This window comes from Balaenoptera ricei, chromosome 6, assembly GCF_028023285.1.
Source record: "Balaenoptera ricei isolate mBalRic1 chromosome 6, mBalRic1.hap2, whole genome shotgun sequence".
NCBI classification, from domain to species: Eukaryota; Metazoa; Chordata; class Mammalia; order Artiodactyla; family Balaenopteridae; genus Balaenoptera; species Balaenoptera ricei.
The window spans coordinates 39,258,445-39,280,615 of record NC_082644.1 but is presented as its reverse complement, the minus strand read 5'-3'; the positions used below and the strand labels follow the sequence as shown (position 1 = coordinate 39,280,615).

At 41.6% G+C, this 22,171-nt stretch overlaps 1 protein-coding gene across 2 annotated transcripts in view; it reads left to right on the top strand.

Annotated features, from left to right (window-relative positions):
• Nucleotides 1-13,728, top strand: part of NTRK2 (neurotrophic receptor tyrosine kinase 2) — a 369,930-nt gene extending 356,202 nt beyond the window's left edge. For both annotated transcript variants that reach the window (XM_059924515.1, XM_059924514.1), the window contains exons 16-17: nucleotides 12,273-12,431; nucleotides 13,303-13,728. In XM_059924515.1, coding sequence (XP_059780498.1) covers nucleotides 12,273-12,431; nucleotides 13,303-13,488 — 345 coding nt within the window. In that variant the 3' untranslated portion in view covers nucleotides 13,489-13,728. The remainder of the gene's footprint in view (nucleotides 1-12,272; nucleotides 12,432-13,302) is intronic.
• Nucleotides 13,729-22,171: the final 8,443 nt, after the last annotated feature.

Below are 22,171 nucleotides of genomic sequence, written 5' to 3'. Positions count from 1 at the left end.
TTATTCCCAGGTCGAATAGTACCAGGTCTGCACCAGAGACTCCCCCACCTACTGTACAGATGATAAACTGAGGAATGAACGGGATTTCACACACAGCTTAGAGAGTTTTGATACTCCATGTGAACGCCAGTATTTTGGATTGCATTTTATTAAGAAGTTTTGAATTTCATTGAATGGTTCTTATTTGTAGCATCAATTAGGTGAGCCAGTTTCCATCCATTTAATCTAAGGTTGGTTCTATGAAGAGTTTAAAGAAGTTATTGGCGGTGGATGGGAAAGTAGTGAACACCGATCTCTTTGAAGGAACACATTGAGAATTCCTCCCCAAATCTCAACAGTCAGAAGAAACTCGAAGATATGGTCTCCTTACCAACCAACCCCCGCCCCGCCATGCCTTGCCAGCCATAACTGCTCAGCATCCTTCCTCTTGAGGCATGTGATCCATTAGCAAAAATAGGGATTGCCTGCAGTGTTACCAGAGCTGTACTAAGGGGTGCTTAGAAACATTGCTGAGCTATAGCAGGGAAGGTAAGTTCCTTGAAGTGATGGAACTTGAACTTGCCTTTAGGAGACCTTCCAGAGTAGGTAGAAAAAAAGAGAGATCAAACTTTCCAAGAGGCATGAGTAGGTTTGGCCTGGGTGAGGAGCCACAACTAAGTTTGCTGGCTGAATATAGGGCATGAATTGGAGAATGCAGAAGCCAGAAACACAGAGTGACCCATCAGAGTGAGTACAAGATGTCCTGTGGGGAGGGGTTATGTGTGTGTGTCTTTAGATAAGCTACTCAAACTCTCTGAATTTGGGGGGCATTACTTAAAATGTGAAGGCAAGCCAATGTCTTCTCAAGAGGGTAATTATTGGGCTCAAGTGAGATCATCGAGTAGAAGTTCTTTGTAAAGATCAACTGCTCTGTGTTGACAGATGATGATGGTGGGAAGGTGGTGGCAAGTGGTTAATTACAAAGCTAAAACCCCAGGCTCATGGGTTGAGGAAAATAAAAACTGCAAGTCCAAGTCAACTCCCCAGCTAAGTGGATTTCCCATGTTGCATCAGCTTATTCTGGGGCGTTTAGTGAAGAGCACGTTCCTGACCCAAGTCGATCACTGAAAGGTCTCTCCTGGCACCACTGAGTATCTGGCAGTCAAAGCAACAGTTCTGACTCCCAATGTCATACTTGGGATCACATTCCATCTCACAAATATTTAAGCAAGAGCGTGAGGGCCAATGGCCAAGTTGCACATACAAGACAAATATCTCATTGTGTTTGTCACTGCACAGTATGTGGTTTTGTGAGTTCTAAAAACCATCCAGTGACTGTGACTGGAATGTGACAGTAATTTGTAACCACAGTGGCTCTTTTTTCTATTTTTTACTTTTTGGGCCCACTTTTGTGACATGCTCCAAAATCCTGAGAAAGGGCTGCAAAAGAAATATTCAGAAATGTTCTAAACGGGTTTAGAAAACTTGTGAACCCTGTCTGAACTTTTATTAGATGCTCCCACCACTCACCCATTTGACATCAGAACAAGGAAAGCATTAATTATAATGGCATGTGTGAAATCCCAGAGGGGATTCTTGAAAGAATTAGAGTGAAAAATCTGTCCCAAAGAGACTGCAAGCATGAAATAAATGATCAGATGGGAAAACATGTAAATCAAAATTTGAATCTTTTTTTTCCCTCCTTTAAAGGACACAGGAGCCACTTCTTTGGCCATTAGCAATACAGGACAGAGGATCCAGAAGAGTAGGTGTAATCAGAGGGGCCCCAGAGTACTTGTCATTGCAGAGTGAGGAGTGTGGGAGAGTTGTAGTGTTGACTCTTCTTAATGTCTCTATGGCTGCTTCCCATTGAGAAAATAAAAGCTAGATAATAAAGGCTACAGAGAAAGAAGCAACACCTAGAAAGCATTTAGTGCATTAAAATTCATAAAGGGCTTTCACAAATATTGTCTGCTTGAGTTAACCCTGGGAGGTATATATTGTTACCCACATTTTATAGTTGGAAAAACTAAGACACAGAGATGTTTGGCAAGTAGTGAAATTAACTCTGGAGCCCAGAGTTTTGTTTGTTTTTTTTTTTAATTGAGGTATACTTGACATATTATATTTGTTTCAGGTGTACAACATAACAATTTGATATTTGTATATATTGCAAAATGATCACAGCCATAAGTCTAGTTAACACCTGTCTCCTCACATAGTTACAATTTGTTGTTGTTGTGATGAAAACTTTTAGGATTTACTTTCAAATATGCAATGCAGTATTATTAACTATAGTCACCTTGCTGTACCTTACATCCTCAGGACTTATTTATTTTACAACTGGAAATTTGTACCTTTTGGCTCCCTTCTAAAGTCATGAATTGAGTGTTGTCCACTGCACCACAGCTGGGAACACAAAAAGAATATGGAAAGCCTGGCGTCTCCATAGGTTAACATGTCCCAAAGTGGGATATTTACCGTCTGGTTCTAGGAATGTATGTGAGTGGCTCTCCATCTCTCTCCCTCTCCCCCACAAACGCACAGCCAAATTAGTTTAATTCACTAAGTTAAACAAAGTTAAATCTGTTCTTTCTGCCACACTCCTGAGACACTTCAAGGGAATTCTGTGCATTATGAATCTCCAAGAAATGAAGAGGGTTACAGGTTATAGTATATTTGACACATCTGAACTAGGAACACATGTGGCAAGCTAGCTCTTAATACTTTGAGGGTCAGGTATCCAAAAGAACACCACATTGGTCCATAATATCCCAGTCTTCCCTTTACTACCACAGACCAACTGTACATTGGATGTATGGTCTAATTTCAATATTTTTCTAATTCTACTTTCAATATGTCAATTTCAATTGTTTCACTATTCCCATTCAAGAAAGAATTATGTCATTTTCACTAAAAACCTGGGCAGAGACCTCTCACTCCCCATAACTCTGCGCATGTAGCTCCCTGCACTGCCACAAAGCCTCTCCTTGGTGCTGGGGTATAGGCTGCCAGCACCCGGGGGACCATTCCACCTTGGTATCCTTTGTGTTCGTAAGTATCTGAAAACGTAGGAAACTCTTGTGTGTTGGCAGATTTCCTTTCCCAAAGTCCTGGGTACATGGGATTTCAGGGTTGCAGAGCCGGGCAGATAGCCATCAGCCAGAAACACGCCCATTTGGCTGTGCCGATATGAACACCAGCAACCTTTCTGGTCAGTGCCTGTGTTGCACAGGTTGTGTTTTAGGTATCAATCCTGGTGGTGAGTATTGTCATGTCCAGGCAGCTCCATGAGGGAAATCTGTGCTCGTTGAACAGTGACTACCTGTCCTTGCGGAATGAGGAGAAAGCGAGGAAATTGAAAGCTGATGGAAGGCAACAAGCTTGCACTTAGCGCATGAACTTTTGGTGTATTCAAAGCTGAACAGTAAAAATAGAGGGGCGCCTTAACGCTGAGCCAGCAAGTCATGTCTCGACTTGTCACACTTGGATTCCTCGTACAGAGAAGAATGGGGAAAAATCATGCATGCTTTCTTTGATGCTAAGAGCATCATTTGAAATCACCAAGCAAATTAGACATCTCTGACACTCTCCACTCCTTGGGCTACGGAGTTGAGCAGCATTTTTCAGGCACTGTTAGTCCATTTCCTTCCCTTAGTGAGGCAGAAATAGATATCGAGAATTATAATTGGGCAGAAACTCTGTGTGGCATTGGTCTCAGAGTTCAGGGGGTGGGAGTTGTCAGGGAAATCTAATTCCTCCTGTCTTGTGAGCTCACCCACTGCCCTGGTGTCAGCATGGCATTTGGGCAGATAGTGCTGGGGTTCACCAGCGTGAAAAGTAGGACCTGCCACGCATTGGGCTACTGTGAAGAAATCTTATCTTGGTTTAAAAATCAGACAGCCTTGATGGGCTACAAACCTGTATATGGAATATATTTAGTTTTTGTTAGTTTTTCTCCAGAAAGTTGGAAATCATAAACAAGTCTCTTTGATCAAAGTTTTCTTTGCCTGTGCTAATGCTGTTGCTATCTAAAGCCTCAACCTTGGCGTTTTTACTAAAATGGGCTTTTCAAAAACCATACTTACTTATTTACTGTTTTTTTTTTAACATTTTTATTGGAGTATAATTGCTTTACAATGGTGGGTTAGTTTCTGCTTCATAACAAAGTGAATCAGTTATTCATATACAGATATCCCCATATCTCTTCCCTCTTGTGTCTCCCTCCCTCCCGCACTCCCTATCCTACCCTTCTAGCTGATCACAAAGCACCGAGCTCATCTCCATGTGCTATGCGACTGCTTCCCACTAGCTATCTATTTTACATTTGGTAGTGTATATATGGACATACATACACTACCACTCTCTCATTTTGTCCCAGCTTACCCTTCCCCCTCCCCGTGTCCTCAAGTCCATTCTCTAGTAGGTCTGCATCTTTATTCCCGTCTTACCCTAGGTTCTTCATGATCTTTTTTATTTTTCCATATACATGTGTTAACATATGGTATTTGTTTTTCTCTTTCTGACTTACTTCACTCTGTATGACAGATTCTAGGTCCATCCACCTCACTACAAATAACTCAATTTCGTTTCTTTTTATGGCTGAGTAATATTCCATTGTATATATGTGCCACATCTTCTTTATCCATTCATCTGTTGATGGACACTTTGGTTGCCTCCATGTCCTGGCTATTGTAAATAGAGCTGCAATGAACATTGTGGTACATGACTCTTTTTGAATTATGGTTTTCTCAGGGTATACGCCCAGTAGTGGGATTGCTGGGTCGTATGGTAGTTCTATTTTTAGTTCTTTAAGGAACCTCCATACTGTTCTCCATAGTAGCTGTATCAATTTACATTCCCACCAACAGTGCAAGAGGGTTCCCTTTTCTCCACACCCTCTCCGGCATTTATTGTTTCTAGATTTTTTGATGATGGCCATTCTGATAGGTGTGAGATGATATTGCATTGTAGTTTTGATTTCCATTTCTCTAATGATTAATGATGTTGAGCAGTCTTTCATGTGTTTGTTGGCAATCTGTATATCTTCTATGGAGAAATGTCTGTTTAGGACTTCTGCCCATCTTTGGATTGGGTGGTTTGTTTTTTTGATATTGAGCTGCATGAGCTGCTTGTAAATTTTGGAGATTAATCCTTTGTCAGTTGCTTCATTTGCAAACATCTTCTCCCATTCTGAGGGTTGTCTTTTCGTCTTATTTATGGTTTCCTTTGCTGTGCAAAAGCTTTTAAGTGTAATTGGGTCCCATTTGTTTATTTTTGTTTTTATTTCCATTTCCGTAGGAGGTGGGTCAAAAAGGATCTTGCTATGATTTATGTCATAGAGTGTTCTGCCTATGTTTTCCTCTAAGAGTTTCATAGTGTCTGGCTTTACATTTAGGTCTTCAATCCATTTTGAGTTTATTTTTGTGTATGGCCTTAGGGAGTGTTCTAAGTTCATACTTTTACATGCAGCTGTCCAGATTTCCTAGCACCACTTATTGAAGAGGTTGTCTTTTCTCCATTATATATGCTTGCCTCCTTTATCAAAGATAAGGTGACCATATGTGCGTGGGTTTATCTCTGGGCTTTCTATCCTGTTCCATTGTTCTATATTTCTGTTTTTGTGCCAGTACCATACTGTCTTGACTACTGTAGCTTTGTAGTATAGTCTGAAGTCTGGGAGCCTGGTTCGTCCAGCTCCATTTTTCTTTCTCAAGATTGCTTTGGCTATTCGAGGTCTTTTGTGTTTCCATACAATTTGTGAATTTTTTTGTTCTAGTTCTGTGAAAAATGCCAGTGGTAGTTTCATAAGGATTGCATTGAATCTGTAGATTGCTTTGGGTAGTAGAGTCATTTTCATAATGTTGATTCTTCTAATCCAAGAACATGGTATATCTCTCAATCTATTTGTATCATCTTAAATTTCTTTATCAGTGTCTTATAATTTTCTGCATACATGTCTTTTGTCTCCTTAAGTAGTTTTATTCCTAGGTATTTTATTCTTTTTGTTGCAATGGTAAATGGGAGTGTTTTCTTAATTTCACTTTCAGATTTTTCATCATTAGTGTATAGGAATGCAAGAGATTTCTGTGCATTAATTTTGTATCCTGCTACTTTACCAAATTCATTGATTAGCTCTAGTAGTTTTCTCGTAGCATCTTTAGGATTCTCTATGTATACTATCATGTCATCTGCAAACAGTGGCAGCTTTACTTCTTCTTTTCCAATTCGGATTCCTTTTATTTCTTTTTCTTCTCTGATGTCTGTGGCTAAAACTTCCAAAACTATGTGGAATAATAGTGGTGAGAGTGGGCAACCTTGTCTTTTTCCTGATCTTAGTGAAAATGGTTTCAGTAATTCACCATTGAGGACGATGTTAGCTGTTGGTTTGTCATATATGGCCTTTATTATGTTGAGGAAAGTTCCGTCTATGCCTACTTTCTGGAGGGTTTTTATCATAAATGGATGTTGAATTTTGTCGAAAGCTTTCTCTGCATCGATTGAGATGATCATATGGTTTTTCTCCTTCAATTTGTTAATATGCTGTATCACATTGATTGGTTTGCGTATATTGAAGAATCCTTGCGTTCCTGGGATAAACCCCACTTGATCATGGTGTATGATCCTTTTAATGTGCTGTTGGATTCTGTTTCCTAGCATTTTGTTGAGGAATTTTGCATCTATGTTCATCAGTAATATTGGTCTGTAGTTTTCTTTTTTTGTGACATCTTTTTCTGGTTTGGGTATCAGGGTGATGGTGGCCTCGTAGAATGAGTTGGGGAGCGTTCCTCCCTCTGTTATATTTTGGAAGAGTTTGAGAAGGATAGGTGTTAGCTCCTCTCTAAATGTTTGATAGAATTCGCCTGTGAAGCCATCTGGTCCTGGGCTTTTGTTTGTTGGAAGATTTTTTTTTTTTTTTAAAGGAGCACCCCTTCTTCTTCTTTTTTTTTTTTTTTTAAAGGAATTCCTTTTATTTTTATTATTTTATTATTTATTTATTTATTTTTGGCTGTGTTGGGTCTTTGTTTCTGTGCAAGGGCTTTCTCTGGTTGCGGCAAGCAGGGGCCACTCTTCATCGCGGTGCGCGGGCCTCTCTTGTTGCAGAGCACAGGCTCCAGACGCACAGGCTCAGTACTTGTGGCTCACGGGCCCAGCTGCTCCGCGGCATGTGGGATCTTCCCAGACCAGGGCTCGAACCCGTGTCCCCTGCATTGGCAGGCAGATTCTCAACCACTGCGCCACCAGGGAAGCCCCTGTTGGAAGATTTTTAATCACAGCTTTAATTTCAGTGCTTGTGATTGATCTGTTTATATTTTCTATTTCTTCCTGGTTCAGTCTCGGACGGTTGTGCATTTCTAAGACTGTGTCCATTTCTTCCAGGTTGTCCATTTTATTGGCATATAGCTACTTGTAGTATTCTCTCATGATCCTTTGTATTTCTGCAGTGTCAGTTGTTACTTCTGCTTTTTCATTTCTAATTCTATTGATTTGAGTCTTCTCCCTTTTTTTTCTTGTTGAGTCTGGCTAATGGCTTATCAATTTTGTTTATCTTCTCAAAGAACCAGCTTTTAGTTTTATTGATCTTTGCTATCGTTTCCTTCATTTTTTTTCATTTATTTCTCCTCTGATCTTTATGATTTCTTTCCTTCTGCTAACTTTGGGGTTTTTCTGTTCTTCTTTCTCTAATTGCTTTAGGTGTAAGGTTAGGTTGTTTATTTGAGATGTTTCTTGTTTCTTAAGGTAGGATTGTATTGCTATAAACTTCCCCCTTAAAACTGCTTTTGCTGCATCCCATAGGTTTTGGGTCATCGTGTTTTCATTGTCATTTGTTTCTAGGTATTTTCTGATTTCCTCTTTGATTTCTTCAGTGATCTCTTGGTTATTAAGTAGTGTATTGTTTATCCTTCATGTGTTTGTATTTTTTACAGATTTTTTCCTGTAATTGATATCTAGTCTCATAGCGTTGTGGTCAGAAAAGATACTAGATATGATTTCAATTTTCTTAAATTTACCAAGGCTTGACTTGTGACCCAATATATGATCTATCCTGGAGAATGTTCCATGAGCACTTGAGAAAAAAGTGTATTGTGTTGTTTTTTGATGGAATGTCCTATAATTATCAATTAAGTCCATCTTGTTTAATGTATCGTTTAAAGCTTGTGTTTCCTTATTTATTTTCATTTTGGAGGATCTGTCCATTGGTGAAAGTGGGGTGTTCAAGTCCCCTACTATGATTGTGTTACTGTCGATTTCCTCTTTTATGGCTGTTAGTATTTGCCTTATGTATTGAGGTGCTCCTATGTTGGGTGCAGAGATATTTTAAATTGTTATATCCTCTTCTTGGGTTGATCCCTTGATCATTATACAGTGTCCTTCTTTGTCTCTTGTAATAGTCTTTATTTTAAAGTCTATTTTGTCTGATATGAGAATTGCTACTCCAGCTTTCTTTTGATTTCCATTTGCATGGAATATCTTTTTCCATCCCCTCACTCTCAGTCTGTTTGTGTTCCTAGGTCAGAAGTGGGTCTTTTGTAGACAGCATATATATGGGTCTTGTTTTTGCATCCATTCAGCCAGTCTATGTCTTTTGGCTGGAGCATTTAATCCATTTACATTTAAGGAAATTATCCATACGTATGTTCCTATTAACATTTTCTTAATTGTTTTGGGTTTGTTATTGTAGGTTTTTTCCTTCTCTTGTGTTTCCTGCCTAGAGGAGTTCCTTTAGCATTTGTTGTAAAGCTGGTTTGGTGGTGCTGAATTCTCTTAGCTTTTACTTGTCTGTATGGTTTTTAATTTCTCCGTCAAATCTGAATGACATCCTTGCTGGTTAGAGTAATCTTGGTTGTAGGTTTTTCCCTTTCATCACTTTAAATATGTCCTGCCACTCCCTTCTGGCTTGCAGAGTTTCTGCTGAAAGATCAGCTGTTAACCTTATGGGGATTCCCTTGTATGTTCTTTGTTGTTTTTCCCTTGCTGCTTTTAATATTTTTTGTTTGTATTTAATTTTTGATAGTTTGATTAATATGTGTCTTGGCGTGTTTCTCCTTAGATTTATCCTGTATGTGACTCTCTGTGCTTCCTGGACTTGATTAACTATTTCCTTTCCCATATTAGGGAAGTTTTCAACTATAATCTCTTCAAATATTTTCTCAGTCCCTTTCTTTTTCTCTTCTTCTTCTGGGACCCCTATAATTCAAATGTTGGTGCATTTAATATTGTCCCAGAAGTCTCTGAGACTGTCCTCAATTCTTTTAATTCTTTTTCCTTTATTCTGCTCTGAAGTAGTTATTTCCACTATTTTATCTTCCAGGTCACTTATCCATTCTTCAGCCTCAGTTATTCTGCTATTGATCCCTTCTACAGAATTTTTAATTTCATTTATTGTGTTGTTCATGATTGTTTGTTTGCTCTTTAGTTCTTCTAGGTCCTTGTTAAACGTTTCTTGTATTTTCTCCATTCAATTTACAAGATTGTGGATCATCTTTACTGTCATTATTCTGAATTCTTTTTCATGTAGACTGCCTATTTCCTCTTCATTTGTTAGGTCTGGTGGATTTTTGCCTTGCTCCTTCATCTGCTGTGTGTTTCTTTGTCTTCTCATTTTACTTAACTTACTGGGTTTGGGGTCTCCTTTTTGCAGGCTGCATGTTCGTAGTTCCCGTTGTTTTTGGTGTCTGCCCCCAGTGGCTAAGGTTGGTTCAGTGGGTTTTGTAGGTTTCCTGGTGGAGGGGACTGGTGCCTGTGTTCTGGTGGATGAGGCTGGATCTTGTCTTTCTGGTTGGCAGATTGACGTCTGGTGGTGTGTTTTGGGGTGTCTGTGACCTTATTATGATTTTATGCAGCCTCTCTGCTAATGGGTGGGGTTGTGTTCCTGTCTTGCTAGTTGTTTGGCAAAGGGTGTCCAGCACTGTAGCTTTCTGGTCGTTGAGTGGAGCTGCTTCTTGGCATTGAGATGGAGATCTCTGGGAGATTTTCACCATTTGATATTACATGGAGCTGGGAGGTCTCTGGTCGACCAATGTCCTGAACTTGGCTCTCCCACCTCAGAGGCACAGCCCTGATGCCTGGCTGGAGCACCAAGAGCCTGTCCTTCACACAGCTCAGAATAAAAAGGAGAAAAAAAGAAAAAAGAAAGAAAAGATAAAATAAAATAAAATTAAGTTAAATTAAAAAGTTATTAAAATAAAAAACAAAAAATAATTATTAAAAAAATTTTTAAGTAATTAAAAAAAGGAAGAAAGAAGAGAACAGCCAAACCAAAAAAACAAATCCACCAGTAATAACAAGCACTGAAAACTTTACTAAAAAACAAAAAAAATGGACACACAGAACCCTAGGACAAATGGTAAAAGCAAAGCTATACAGACAAAATCTCACACAGAAGTATACGCATACACACTCACAAAAAGAGAAAAAGGGGGAAATATATATATATCATTGCTCCCACAGTCCACCTCCTCAATTTGGGATGGTTCTTTGTCTATTCAGGTATTCCATAGATGTGGGTACATCAAGTTGACTGTGGAGATTTAATCCGCTGCTCCTGAGGCTGCTGTGAGAGATTTCCCTTTCTCTTCTTTGTTCGCACAGCTCCCGGGGTTCAGCTTTGTATTTGGACCCACCTCTGTGTGTAGTTCACCTGAGGGCATCTGTTCTTCGCTCACACAGGACGGGGTTAAAGGAGCAGCTGTTTTGGGGGCTCTGGCTCACTCAGGCCGGGGGGAGGGAGGGGTACGGATGCGGGGCGAGCCTGCGGTGGCAGAGGCCAGCATGACATTGCACCAGCCTGAGGCGCGACATGCATTCTCCCAGGGAAGTTGTCCCTGGATCACGGGACCCTGGCAGTGGCAGGCTGCACAGGCTCCCGGGAGGGGAGGTGGGGATAGTGACCTGTGCTTGCACACAGACTTCTTGGTGGCGGCAGCAGCAGCCTTAGTGTCTCATGCCCGTCTCTGGGGTCCGCGCTGATAGCCGCGGCTCGCGCCCGTCTCTGGAGCTCCTTTAAGCGGCCCTCTTAATCCCCGCTCCTCATGCACCAGGAAACAAAGAGGCAAGAAAAAGTCTCTTGCCTCTTCGGCAGGTCCAGACTTTTACCCAGACTCCCTCCCGGCTAGCTGTGGTGCACTAACCCCTTCAGGCTGTGTTCACGCCGCCAACCCCAGTCCTGTCCCTGCGATCCGACCGAAGCCCGAGCCTCAGCTCCCAGCCCCCGCCTGCCCCGGCGGGTGAGCAGACAAGCCTCTCGGGCTGGTGAGTGCTGGTCGGCACCGCTCCTCTGCGGGAATCTCTCTGCTTTGCCCTCCGCACCCCGTTGCTGCGCTCTCCTCCGTGGCCCCGAAGCTTCCCCCCTCTGCCACCCGCAGTCTCCGCCCGCGAAGGGGCTTCCTAGTGTGTGGAAACCTTTCCTTCTTCATGGCTCCCTCCCACTGGTGCAGGTCCCGTCCCTATTCTTTTGTCTGTGTTTTTTCTTTTTACTTTTGCCTTACCCAGGTACATGGGGAATTTCTTTGCCTTTTGGGAGGTCTGAGGTCTTCTGCCAGCGTTCAGTAGGTGTTCTGTAGGAGCTGTTCCACATGTAGATGTATTTCTGATGTATTTGTTGGGAGCAAGCTGATCTCCGCGTCTTATTCTTCCGCCATCTTGAAGCTCCTCCTACTTATTTAGTTTTGTAAATAAGCTCAGTTGAAGTATCCTGTAGTAGATGAAAGTCCAAAGACTGGACTTCTTTGTGTCCATAGCAACCTGAAACTCAGTTGCCCCTCTGTAAAATGTGAATAATCACTTCTGCCCTGCCCATTGCTGGGTTGTGGCAAGCATGTTCAAGGCAGCTCTGTGTGCTCTCCTGACACTTTAAAGTGGAAGGAAGCTCCGGCCTTGCTAAGGAAGCAGAGTCCCTTGGTGGGTCATTTTGGATGCAAAACTCTCTACTTTTTATCCTGACCAAGGTTATCTTGTTAATTACAAGATCAAGTCCTCCTCATACCAGAAAGTAGGTGTGTCTGTGTTTTATACAGGATGAATATCCACCCAATCACCATCTCTGCTCCTGTCTAGTTTTGAGAAAGAGAGAATTGCAAAAATGTGAGAAAAAACCTTTGACCACTCTTTGCCCTCTGTCTCTGTTGCTTGAGATTATAAACCAATCGTCTTTCCCTTATGTTTTATAAACAATTAAAATTAATAAATACAAATAAAGGAAAGGGAAAAAAAATGTCCCCCACATCTCCCTTCCAAACCTTTTCTCCTGATGGTGGGAACTGATGCCACCTTGTTTACCCCTTTTCCGCCAGGTCGGTGGCCACACGATGCTGCCCATTCGCTGGATGCCTCCAGAGAGCATCATGTACAGGAAGTTCACCACTGAAAGTGACGTCTGGAGCCTGGGGGTCGTGTTGTGGGAGATCTTCACGTATGGCAAACAGCCTTGGTACCAGCTGTCGAACAATGAGGTGAGTGGAAAGAAAGACCCCTAGAGAGCTGACACGGCGAGGCATCCCCAGGCTGGAAGTCAGGACACGCTCTCATGTGGCTTTGTTGGGAGAAGCACCTCCCAAACGGCCTGCCATGTATCTAAATTTCATGGCCAAAGTATAGTCACTCTCCAAATTTAAGAGTTCTAGAAAGAGAAAAGCACAGCGTTTGCTGACGCGCCTGTGATTCTCTGGCATTGGGACACAAGAGTCATTTCGTGCTGTTCATCTAGTAAATTGATAGCAGATGTGGCATTCTGGTACCCTTAGAGTCCAGCTAGCTCTTTGGTATTATTCCAATAAGGTTTCAAGCTTCTCTCCTTTTTGCACATTTCACTAGAACATTTACTTCTAGTGAAAAACTCAAGCATTTTATTTTCCTTTTCTAATCTGTTTGCAAATATGTTTATATTTGAGGCATCACTTCTTGGTCAAGCATCTCACTTCTTCAGGCCCACGTCTGTCTTTTACCCAATTCCATTATCCAAAATGACTGCTCATTTCTGTACCCTGGGGTTCCCTGGCCAGTCAGTGCCCAGACACAAAAGTGACCCTGGTCCCATCTCAGGCCAGTAAAACATTGGAATTCCAGGGTGTGCTTTGGGAGCATTCCATATAGATGAATTATTTCTCCACCAGTTTGGTGAAATCAGTGTGGCTTGAAAAATGAATATAAACCCATCAAATTAACCATGATATACCAACCTAGAACAGTCACTCTCTTGCCTCTGAAAAAAAGTAAACACTGAGTGGGTTTCTTTAAAGCAGGCCTCTCTTTGTACTGACATTTATTGTATCCACATTGTTTTTCCTCTGGTCTGACCCTATCTTTGCTCTCCGTCCTGTCCAGGTGATAGAATGTATCACTCAAGGCCGAGTCTTGCAGCGACCTCGAACATGCCCCCAGGAAGTCTATGAGCTGATGCTGGGGTGCTGGCAGCGAGAGCCCCACATGAGGAAGAACATCAAGGGCATCCACACCCTCCTTCAGAACTTGGCCAAGGCATCTCCGGTCTACCTGGATATACTAGGCTAGGGCCCTTTCCCCCAGACCGATCCTTCCCAAAGCATCTCCTCAGTTGGGCCGAGAGGATGAACGTCTTTTAACTGCCGCTGGATGCCATCAATCTGCTGTTCTTCACTCTGACAGTATTAACTACAAAGACACCGAGAAGCTTTCCGAGGGAAGCAATGTGTACTTCTCCATCCGTAGACACAGTATGGACTTCTTTTTGGCATTATCTCTTTCTCTCTTTCCATCTCCCTTGGTTTATTCCCTAGTTTTTTTGGTTTGTTTTTCTTTCCTTTGTTTTTTGTCTTCCCTACTTCACAATCCTCACCCTTTCTTTTTTAATCAATCTGGCTTCTGCATTACTATTAACTCTGCATAGACAAAGGCCTTAACAAACCTAATTTGTTATATCAGCAGACACTCTGGTTTGCCCACCACAACTAACAATGCCTTGTTGTATTCCTGCCTTTGATGTGGATGAAAAAAAGGGAAAACAAATATTTGACTTAAACTTTGTCACTTCTGCTGTACAGACATCGAGAGTTTCTATGGATTCACTTCTATTTATTTATTATTATTACTGTTCTTATTGTTTGGGATGGCTTAAGCCTGTGTATGAAAAAGGAAAACTTGTGTTCAATCTGGGAAACCTTTATCTATGGGAGATTAAAACCAGAGAGAAAGAAGATTTATTATAAACCACAGTATGGGAAGAACAAAGGCAACCATTGGGATCGGCTGGCGTCAGTCCCAACTTAAGAAAACCCAGCGACTGTTAGCTGGGAAGAATGTATTCGGCACCTTCCCCCGAGGACATTTCTGAGGAGTAAAAAGACTGTCGAACTCTGTGCCATGGACTATTCTTTTCCCATCACTGGAAACACTAGAGTGTAGTACAGAGAAAAGATGGCTTCCGGGAGGCAAGATGGCACATCACACGTTCCGACAGTCTTGTCTTTGTAGGCCACGGTGATGGCACTGGTTTGTTTTTCCAAGTGTTATCCACTGAGCCTGTGTCAAGTTCAGTTGAAAGTAGGTGGATTCTTGTCCAGCAATCATTTCAGGGTCAGGTGGGAAAGCCAAGGACTTGGAAAAGATAGGACAAGCTCTAAATTTGGAGGCAAGTTTCTCTTACATTGAACTTTTCAGATAGCAATTCCTTCCAACCCCTAGCCTCCACCCCACCCGTCCTTTTAACTGTGCAAGCAAAATTGTGCATGGTCTTTGTCGATAAAAATATCTTGTGTGCAGAAACTACCGCTCCAGACGTCGTGCCCCAGATATGTAGAGCAGATCCATAAAAGGTATAACTTATATAATTAGGGGAGCTAATGGAATTCATCAGCTGAGTATAAATGTCTCTGGGTCGTATGGTGGCGATGGGTTTTAACAAATATGGACCCTGAAACCTGGATATCCTCAACCATGTCGCACCCACTGTGGCCCTGTGGGAAGGGCAAAATCAACCCCCAAGGGACAGGAGACCTCACCCACCTTGGGGGTATCACAGGCATTGATGTTCAGTGTACAAAGGCCGAGACCTTGCTCTGGGCTCTGGTTGGGAGAGTGGTTTCATTCTAAATGTACTCCATTGTCAATATGCTGTTTTGTTTTTTTCACTGCATTTTAAAAGAAAGTAAAAATAAAAACTTAGGCACAGCATACCCATGGGACGCTGTGCCCAGGCCAAGCTTTGGAGGTGTGCTTCTGGGCATAGCCACGGGTTTTGCGAAAAGAGGTTGTAAATTTAAATAGAAATTTACAGTTATCTGGGTGATCAGTTATACCAAGGAAGAAAATTTTTTCTGTTCCTCAAGAAAACTTGCTACCCTCTGTGAGGGGAATTTTGCTAACTCAACATCTTTATAACACGAGCCAGATTGAAAGGGAGTGATTTGAATTCAACTTAAGTCATTTTATTTCATATTTGTTTCTGAAGGTGCAATTGCTCTGTTTAAGTTTTGCTTGTGCCCTTAGTTACTGAAGCACCTTATTTTCCATTCTAGACGTTGAAAGCCAGTTCTCAAAGAATCGAAAGTGTCCATTAACAGAGAACAAAAGGAAATCCAGTAGCATCTGCTGTCAAGTGAAGGGGGTTAGACAAGGCGATCCACATAGTCCTTTCAGGTTCTGCGCTGCCTACGAGACATGGGAGTTGAATTGTTCTCTTTGTTGGTGACCAAAAACCCTCCAGAACACACATAATAATATAACGAAAGCCATATCTCCATGATATATACCTGCACGTATATATCCTATTAAGGGCCCATGGTACTGTTAAAACACTGTGGCACCCTGTGAAGCAGTAAGAAGAGGCAGATTTGTACAAAACTTTTCTAGATTCCATCAGTAATGACCTGAAAACCTACACAGGTTTGTTATTCTGTGCGACTGGCCAGCTGCTCTGGGGGAAGAAGCTGCAAGTTACTTGTTTTATTTTAACAGAGAGCAAAGGAGGTAATACTCTAAGGGATCAAATTCAAGGAGGGCTGTGCAGTTTTAGAGCAAGGATTTGTTTAAAGCAGATGAGAGGATGGGAGCATTCCCTTCCCCTTCCAGTGTTGTGTTTTCCTCTGAAGGAAAAAAGAAAAAAAAAAAATTTCTCTTTACCTTCTGACAAGTCCCTCAAGGTCTTGAAATGAAAGGTTCTATGCAAGTGCAAAGTTTTATAGTTATTTATATTGCTGATTATTATTCATTTTTTCCCTCTGTTGTCTCAAGAGTATGTACTGATCACAGAGACGTCTCGCATTGAAAGAATCCCAGATTGCTTTTAAAGTAGCCGAATGAACCACAGACTATCTTCAAGTCTCCGTCCCTGTTCCTCCACAATCCCCTCTTCTCATGCTCTTGTAATTTTTAGAAAAGGGGCATCCTCATTCTGCAGTGTAAAGATCACAGAATAGGGCCTGCCATCAAATTCGTTAAAAACTACAACGGGAGTGGTGACAAACCTAATTCTCTAGCCTGAACTCATCCTGACAGTTGCTTCCATTTATACATTGTTTAATAGTTATCCAAACACTTTTCACATATGTCGGCAAATTATTCCCATTTTTTAGAGGTGAGGAAATTGAGAGTTGGAGAAGTTAAATGGCATGCTAGTACTCTCCAGGCAACTCTGGGACTGAATCTAAGTACTCTGACTCTGAAGTTCATGATTTGGTCCACTAGAGACCCTAATATATACACAAGCAGTCCAGGAGAGAAAGCACGCTAACCAATTCATGAAGCAGGATATAAAGTTAGAAGAGCAAAATGAAATATGTGAGATGCAAGCAGCTGAGATCTCATGACATATAATCATGCTCATAGCTTCAGCGAAATCCTTGTACAATGAACCAATGTCATAACCAGGCTTATTTAGAAGACATTTTGAACTATGCTATAAAAGACTTTATCAGAATTCATATTATGTGTTCACATCAGCCCTCCCTGTGGTATTTCCATGTATTTATATGTGTGTTATAAATACTTGATTTATACATAGACAAACACACATGCATAGTGTGTTTGTGAGCTTATGTATAAATTTATAGGCACACAGTAATAGAGATAATTATAAGTAGGGTGCAGTATGAATAATTTGCTTAAAATCTGCTAAATAACCAAAACTTTTTTAATGTCATGTTGCTGTTCGTGCTTCCTTTCTCCATGTGGGTAGGACCCCATCACACTTTTCGACTCTCTGCAATACTGCATGGGTGGAAGACATATTTAAGATAATGTGCTTCCCAAAACAACTAAATCAAAACCATCCCACTACATTGAGTCCTTCCTCTGGCTCCCTGCAAAGGAAAATGCAGCCGGAAATATATCTCCTTATGTAAAGGTCCAGAAAAGGAAAACTGATTTTTTTTTAAATCCTTTTGCACATTTATTTGTATTATGCTCACCTGTCCCACTGTGACCCCTTTACACTTGTGTTCAGAGTCTAAGAATTCCAAAAGAGAACTGGAGTGTTGGGAGCCCAGTGTCTTGAAGGCCAAAGGTGAGAATCCAAGACTCCACTGCGAGGCGAGTGACTCTTAGGAATTCCCACATCCTAGCGGAATGCAAGAGGCAGCAGTGTAAAATGCTGGCCTTTGCAAAGAGCCATGGCAACAGGATCCCCTGGTCAGGAATAGAATTCTTTATTTTAAACTCACCCTTTTGTAAATTGGACCTTCTATAATGCCAATAACATTAAATTGTGTATCTAATTAAATAAATGACTGCAGACACACATAGTCTCAATTCTCTTGCTCTTTCTTTTCTTTTTTTCCCATTTGAGGACTTTTGTTCCCAATGATGAGCTTCAGTTTGGCCCTATATCACTGCTACAGAAAATCTCACAAGGGGGATGGCCAGTGACCCAATTACTCAGATGGCTAAGTGAGCAGTTAAAGCAGTTTCATCACAATTTGTAATGGTGGGATGCTGAGACCCCGAGGTTGAGACAGCAAATGATATTCTAAAGAATTTGTGGTGGGAGGGATTTGTAGCAAAATATGGGAGTTGAATTGTCCCATATGAAGGAGTATTTTCTTGTTTGTCAGGGCTGGAATGAATCACTGCTGCTATAAGTCAAAGGTTCTCGAATATCCTTAGTTTTTGTATTTATTTCCTTTTTTTTCTTTTACCTTTATTTATGTATTTATTTATTTATATATATATTTCTTTGCTCCATTCATCACAGACACAAAGCGAAGCAAAAAATATATATATATATGTGTATATGTGTTGCAGGCAAAACACTGTGAATTTCACAAGAGCAACCAAGCAACTCTTCTGCCATCTTAACATACGTCTCAGGAGACACAATGGGAAAACATGGGATGTCATTTTTTTTAGTTTATGCATTCTAGGCCAGGTCTGTGTTTGTTTTATTTCTTTGGTCTGTACATTAACGAAAATGATCCTGAGTGAAGGTTGGCCGAATGTCCAACATGCTGGAGCAAGCATAACTAAAGCTGCTAATTGCCACAGGTTTGAACTGGAAAAAAAATTTGTAGAAAATGAAATGTAAAGGCCTACATTTTGCAAGTTGTATATCTTCCTATTGCTTTAAAAATGTAAAAAAAAAAAAAAAAAAAAAACACTGGAAATGTTTAAATACAAGGTCTTTGAATTAAATGTGGATTTTGAATATATAATCCCTTGATAAATGACCAAATTATGGTGAAATATTGCTCCCTGCGTTCATTAATCATTATCCATCACTAACAAATCTGCCTAGAGGTGTGAACAGTCTCTGCATTTGCTTCTGTACATGGAGAGATGTTTGTATATATCCGGGCCGTATCCACACACACATTTCAATATCTCTCTGAAGATATATTGCCCCTTTAATTGTGACCTGGTATTTGAAACTCCCTTTTCATTTGCTTTATTTTCCTTTTAATGTGACGTCTCTGTGCTGATACTTACTGGTTCTTGTTTTGCAAACTGTTTGGAGGTCCATTGCTTTATTAAGACCCACTGCATCTTGGCTGATTTCAAAGTGACACCAGAATATCAGTGTTTAAAAAAAAAAAAAAAGTTTTGTTTGTAAATCATGTGACCAGCTTCTCTCAACCTGACATGGAAAGTCTCTTGTACTACAGTGTATTTAATAAAAATGATGTCTTAAAATAAATAACATCCTCTAAAAGAGACACTAAAAGTGACATGATGATTACTAGAATTTTCACAAGGCATGGTGTGCTCTTTGTCTGTCTGTCCATATGTATGTATTTTAGATAAGGTCACTGCAGGTGCCTGCCGTGTTCATCAGTTGAAGCAACGAGAGTACAAGTTCCCTGGCTGATCCCTCCATAACCTGACATTTTCACCTTCTATCTTGGATAACTAGAACTTCACTGTCCAGTAGAACTTTCTACAATGATAGAAATGTTTTATCTGCACTGTCCAATATGGCCAGTAGGCACTTGACCTGCGGCCAGTGGGACTAAGAGCTGAATTTTAAATGTGATTTAATTTCAATTAGTTTACATTTAAATAGCCACACGGAGCTCATGACTACCATGTGAGACAGCACAGGAATCACCAGGATTTCTAACAGATCAGACCTAAGAAACCTACCATAAAGGAAATGTTGTGAATCGTGGCCTAGGGTTGGGGCAGCTTTGAGAATCATGATGACCCAGCAGCAGAAGTAGCCAAATAGAAAATGTCACATCCTCTCGGTCTCTCTGTTAACCAGTGTTTCCTAAAAGGTGAAGGAGGACAAAAGAAGGGTGGTTTCACAGGGATCCGGCAGCCTGTCTCTTCCTGGCCATCAGAGCAGTCCTCCCACATTTGCATTTCTCAGAGTCACAGCCGTGTTTCCCGCTGTCTGACCGTTTCCCCTCCATCTCCTCTGAGAGGCACAGAAGGCTTCTGGGCAGCATACCTGATGGAGGCTTCAGGAGTGTAGAGCTTGCCAGCAGACTGTCCTCAAATCAAACTCCTCAGGAACTTTGCCCATGAAAACCCCTCTTACTGGCTCAGGTATATTTTCCTTGAGTTAAAAAAAATACAATCCAGTTGAAACTCAGCAGAGACTTGGGGAATTCAAAGCTGTGTAAGGGGGGAAAACAACTCGTCTAAAAATCCAAGTACGAACATGTGTTGTTGCTGTGGGATTGAAGTGTGTATCCCACTCAAAGAAACAGGATTAAAGAACAAAAGTTAAACCACTGATGCCTTGGCCAGTGGATTATTTGGATTATTAAAGATCCACACCTTTACCAGACAACGTTTTTATATTCTTATTATTTGTGTGTTTATAATCAGTAATCAGTTAAATTCCAAACCTGAAGTCAAGTTTTCCAGAGCCCTGCCTGCTGTTTTGTAGACCCTGTCTCATTTTCTCCCTCAAATACACTTTTTTAGTTCACCCCTGAGGATGCCTAATTGCTTGGTTAGGAACAACACTTCTGAGGTATTGTGATTAACAACCTCATTCAAACAGGCATCCTTACCTTTAGAAGAAATTGACTAATAAAACAAATGCTTACTGCATGCCAGGGTGTTATGTATGTTGTGTTTTTGCTGTAACAAATTACCACACACTGAGTGGCTTAAAGCAACAGAAATGTGTTCTCTCACAGTTCTGAAGGCCAGAAGTCTGAAACTGAGGTGTCGGCGGGGCCGCACTCCCTCTGGAGACCCTCAGGGAGAATCTGTTTTTTACCTGTTCCAGCCTCTGGGGGCTCCAGATGTTCCTGGGCTTGTGGCCGCATCACTCCAATATCTGCCTCAGCGGCCACGTTGCCTTCTCCTCTTCTTCCTGTGTCCTCTCCTCTGTGTGTGTGTCTCGTAAGGATACGTGTGGTTGCATTTAAGGCCCACCGGGGATAATCCAGGAAAAGCTCTTCCTCACTCTTTTGCCTTATCAGGTCACGTTCCCAGGTTCCAGGGATTACTACGTGGACATATCTTTTTGGAGGCCACCATTTAAACCTCTACAGTATGTTAACTCACCCAGCTCTTACGTCAACACTGGGAGGTAGGTACTATTATTATCCCCAGTTTACAGATGAGAAAACTGAGGCACTGAGAGTTAAGGAACTTGCCAAAAAGTTAGGTCAAAAGAAATTGACCAGCAAATGTAGTGTTTACTACTTGCCAGAAAGGTAGCCATTTAATCCTGAAAACAAGGGAGGAACTCAGGGGGTTCCACTCCAGGCAATAGGCAGAAATGCAGGCACCTGGCTGGCCCACGGAAGCCTGCAGCTGGGGTTTGGGCTCACCACGTGGCATGGTGTTGAGAGTCTGGGCTCCAGGCCCCTCGGAGACTGGTAAAAACAATTCAACATCCCAGCCCTGTAGGAATGGGCTTATCAGTGGGAGCTAATGCCAAGATTCAAGGTTCCAGGAGACTAGAGAGTTTCTAGGAAGTTAAACCTGGAGTGTAGGGATTTCGGTCACTAGGGATGAGGTAAGAATTTGGTCCCAAGACAAAGCCCAAATCTGGCAAGGTCTTTGGTGCTTTCCTAGACCCAGTGCTCCTTTTCCCTCTTCCCACCACTCATCAGCCTCGGGGAGAGTGAGCCTACAGTGGAAGCAGCTGCTTAGCAGTGGGTTCCGAGGCTTTCAGTGATGTGAGACTATCTCTCTGCGAATCTGCATTTCCCGAATGTCAGGATCTTCAGTAGGCTCCCATGGTTAGAGCTATATGAGAGCTAAACATCCCATCCCACCTGCCATCTACAGGTGCTGCTTTACAAGGATTGCCAGGTTCAGAGCAAATTCATCCAACAAGCAATGACTTATTACAAGCCTGCAATGTAGGCCAAGAAACTTCCCTTGCCTGACCTTGCATGGAAGTCACAGATGCAAAGATGTACTAATGCCAGGACCATCCTGGCCTCTGTTCAGGTGACAGGGAGGGACAACGGAAGACCCAGGGAGCCCTGGTCACTGAGAGCTGCATTCCTGGCATTAGAGAGCTGGGCTTTGCCAGATTCTTCTGCCTCCTTCATGCAGGAATGATGACACTTGTACAATAATTCTAACAAGTACTCAATCTTCAGGATCAGTCACTTCACATACATACAAAAATCTATGTCCCTTATCCTAATTAGCAAACCATGTGATATTGATAACATTATTTTAAATGCCAATTACCTACTAAAGTCACTTCTCACATGGGCACTGCATATGTCATCTATAGTACATCCGTGTATCACTAGATACGTCATGATATCTAATCACTTCTAGTGTATAGGCTATATTTGTACAT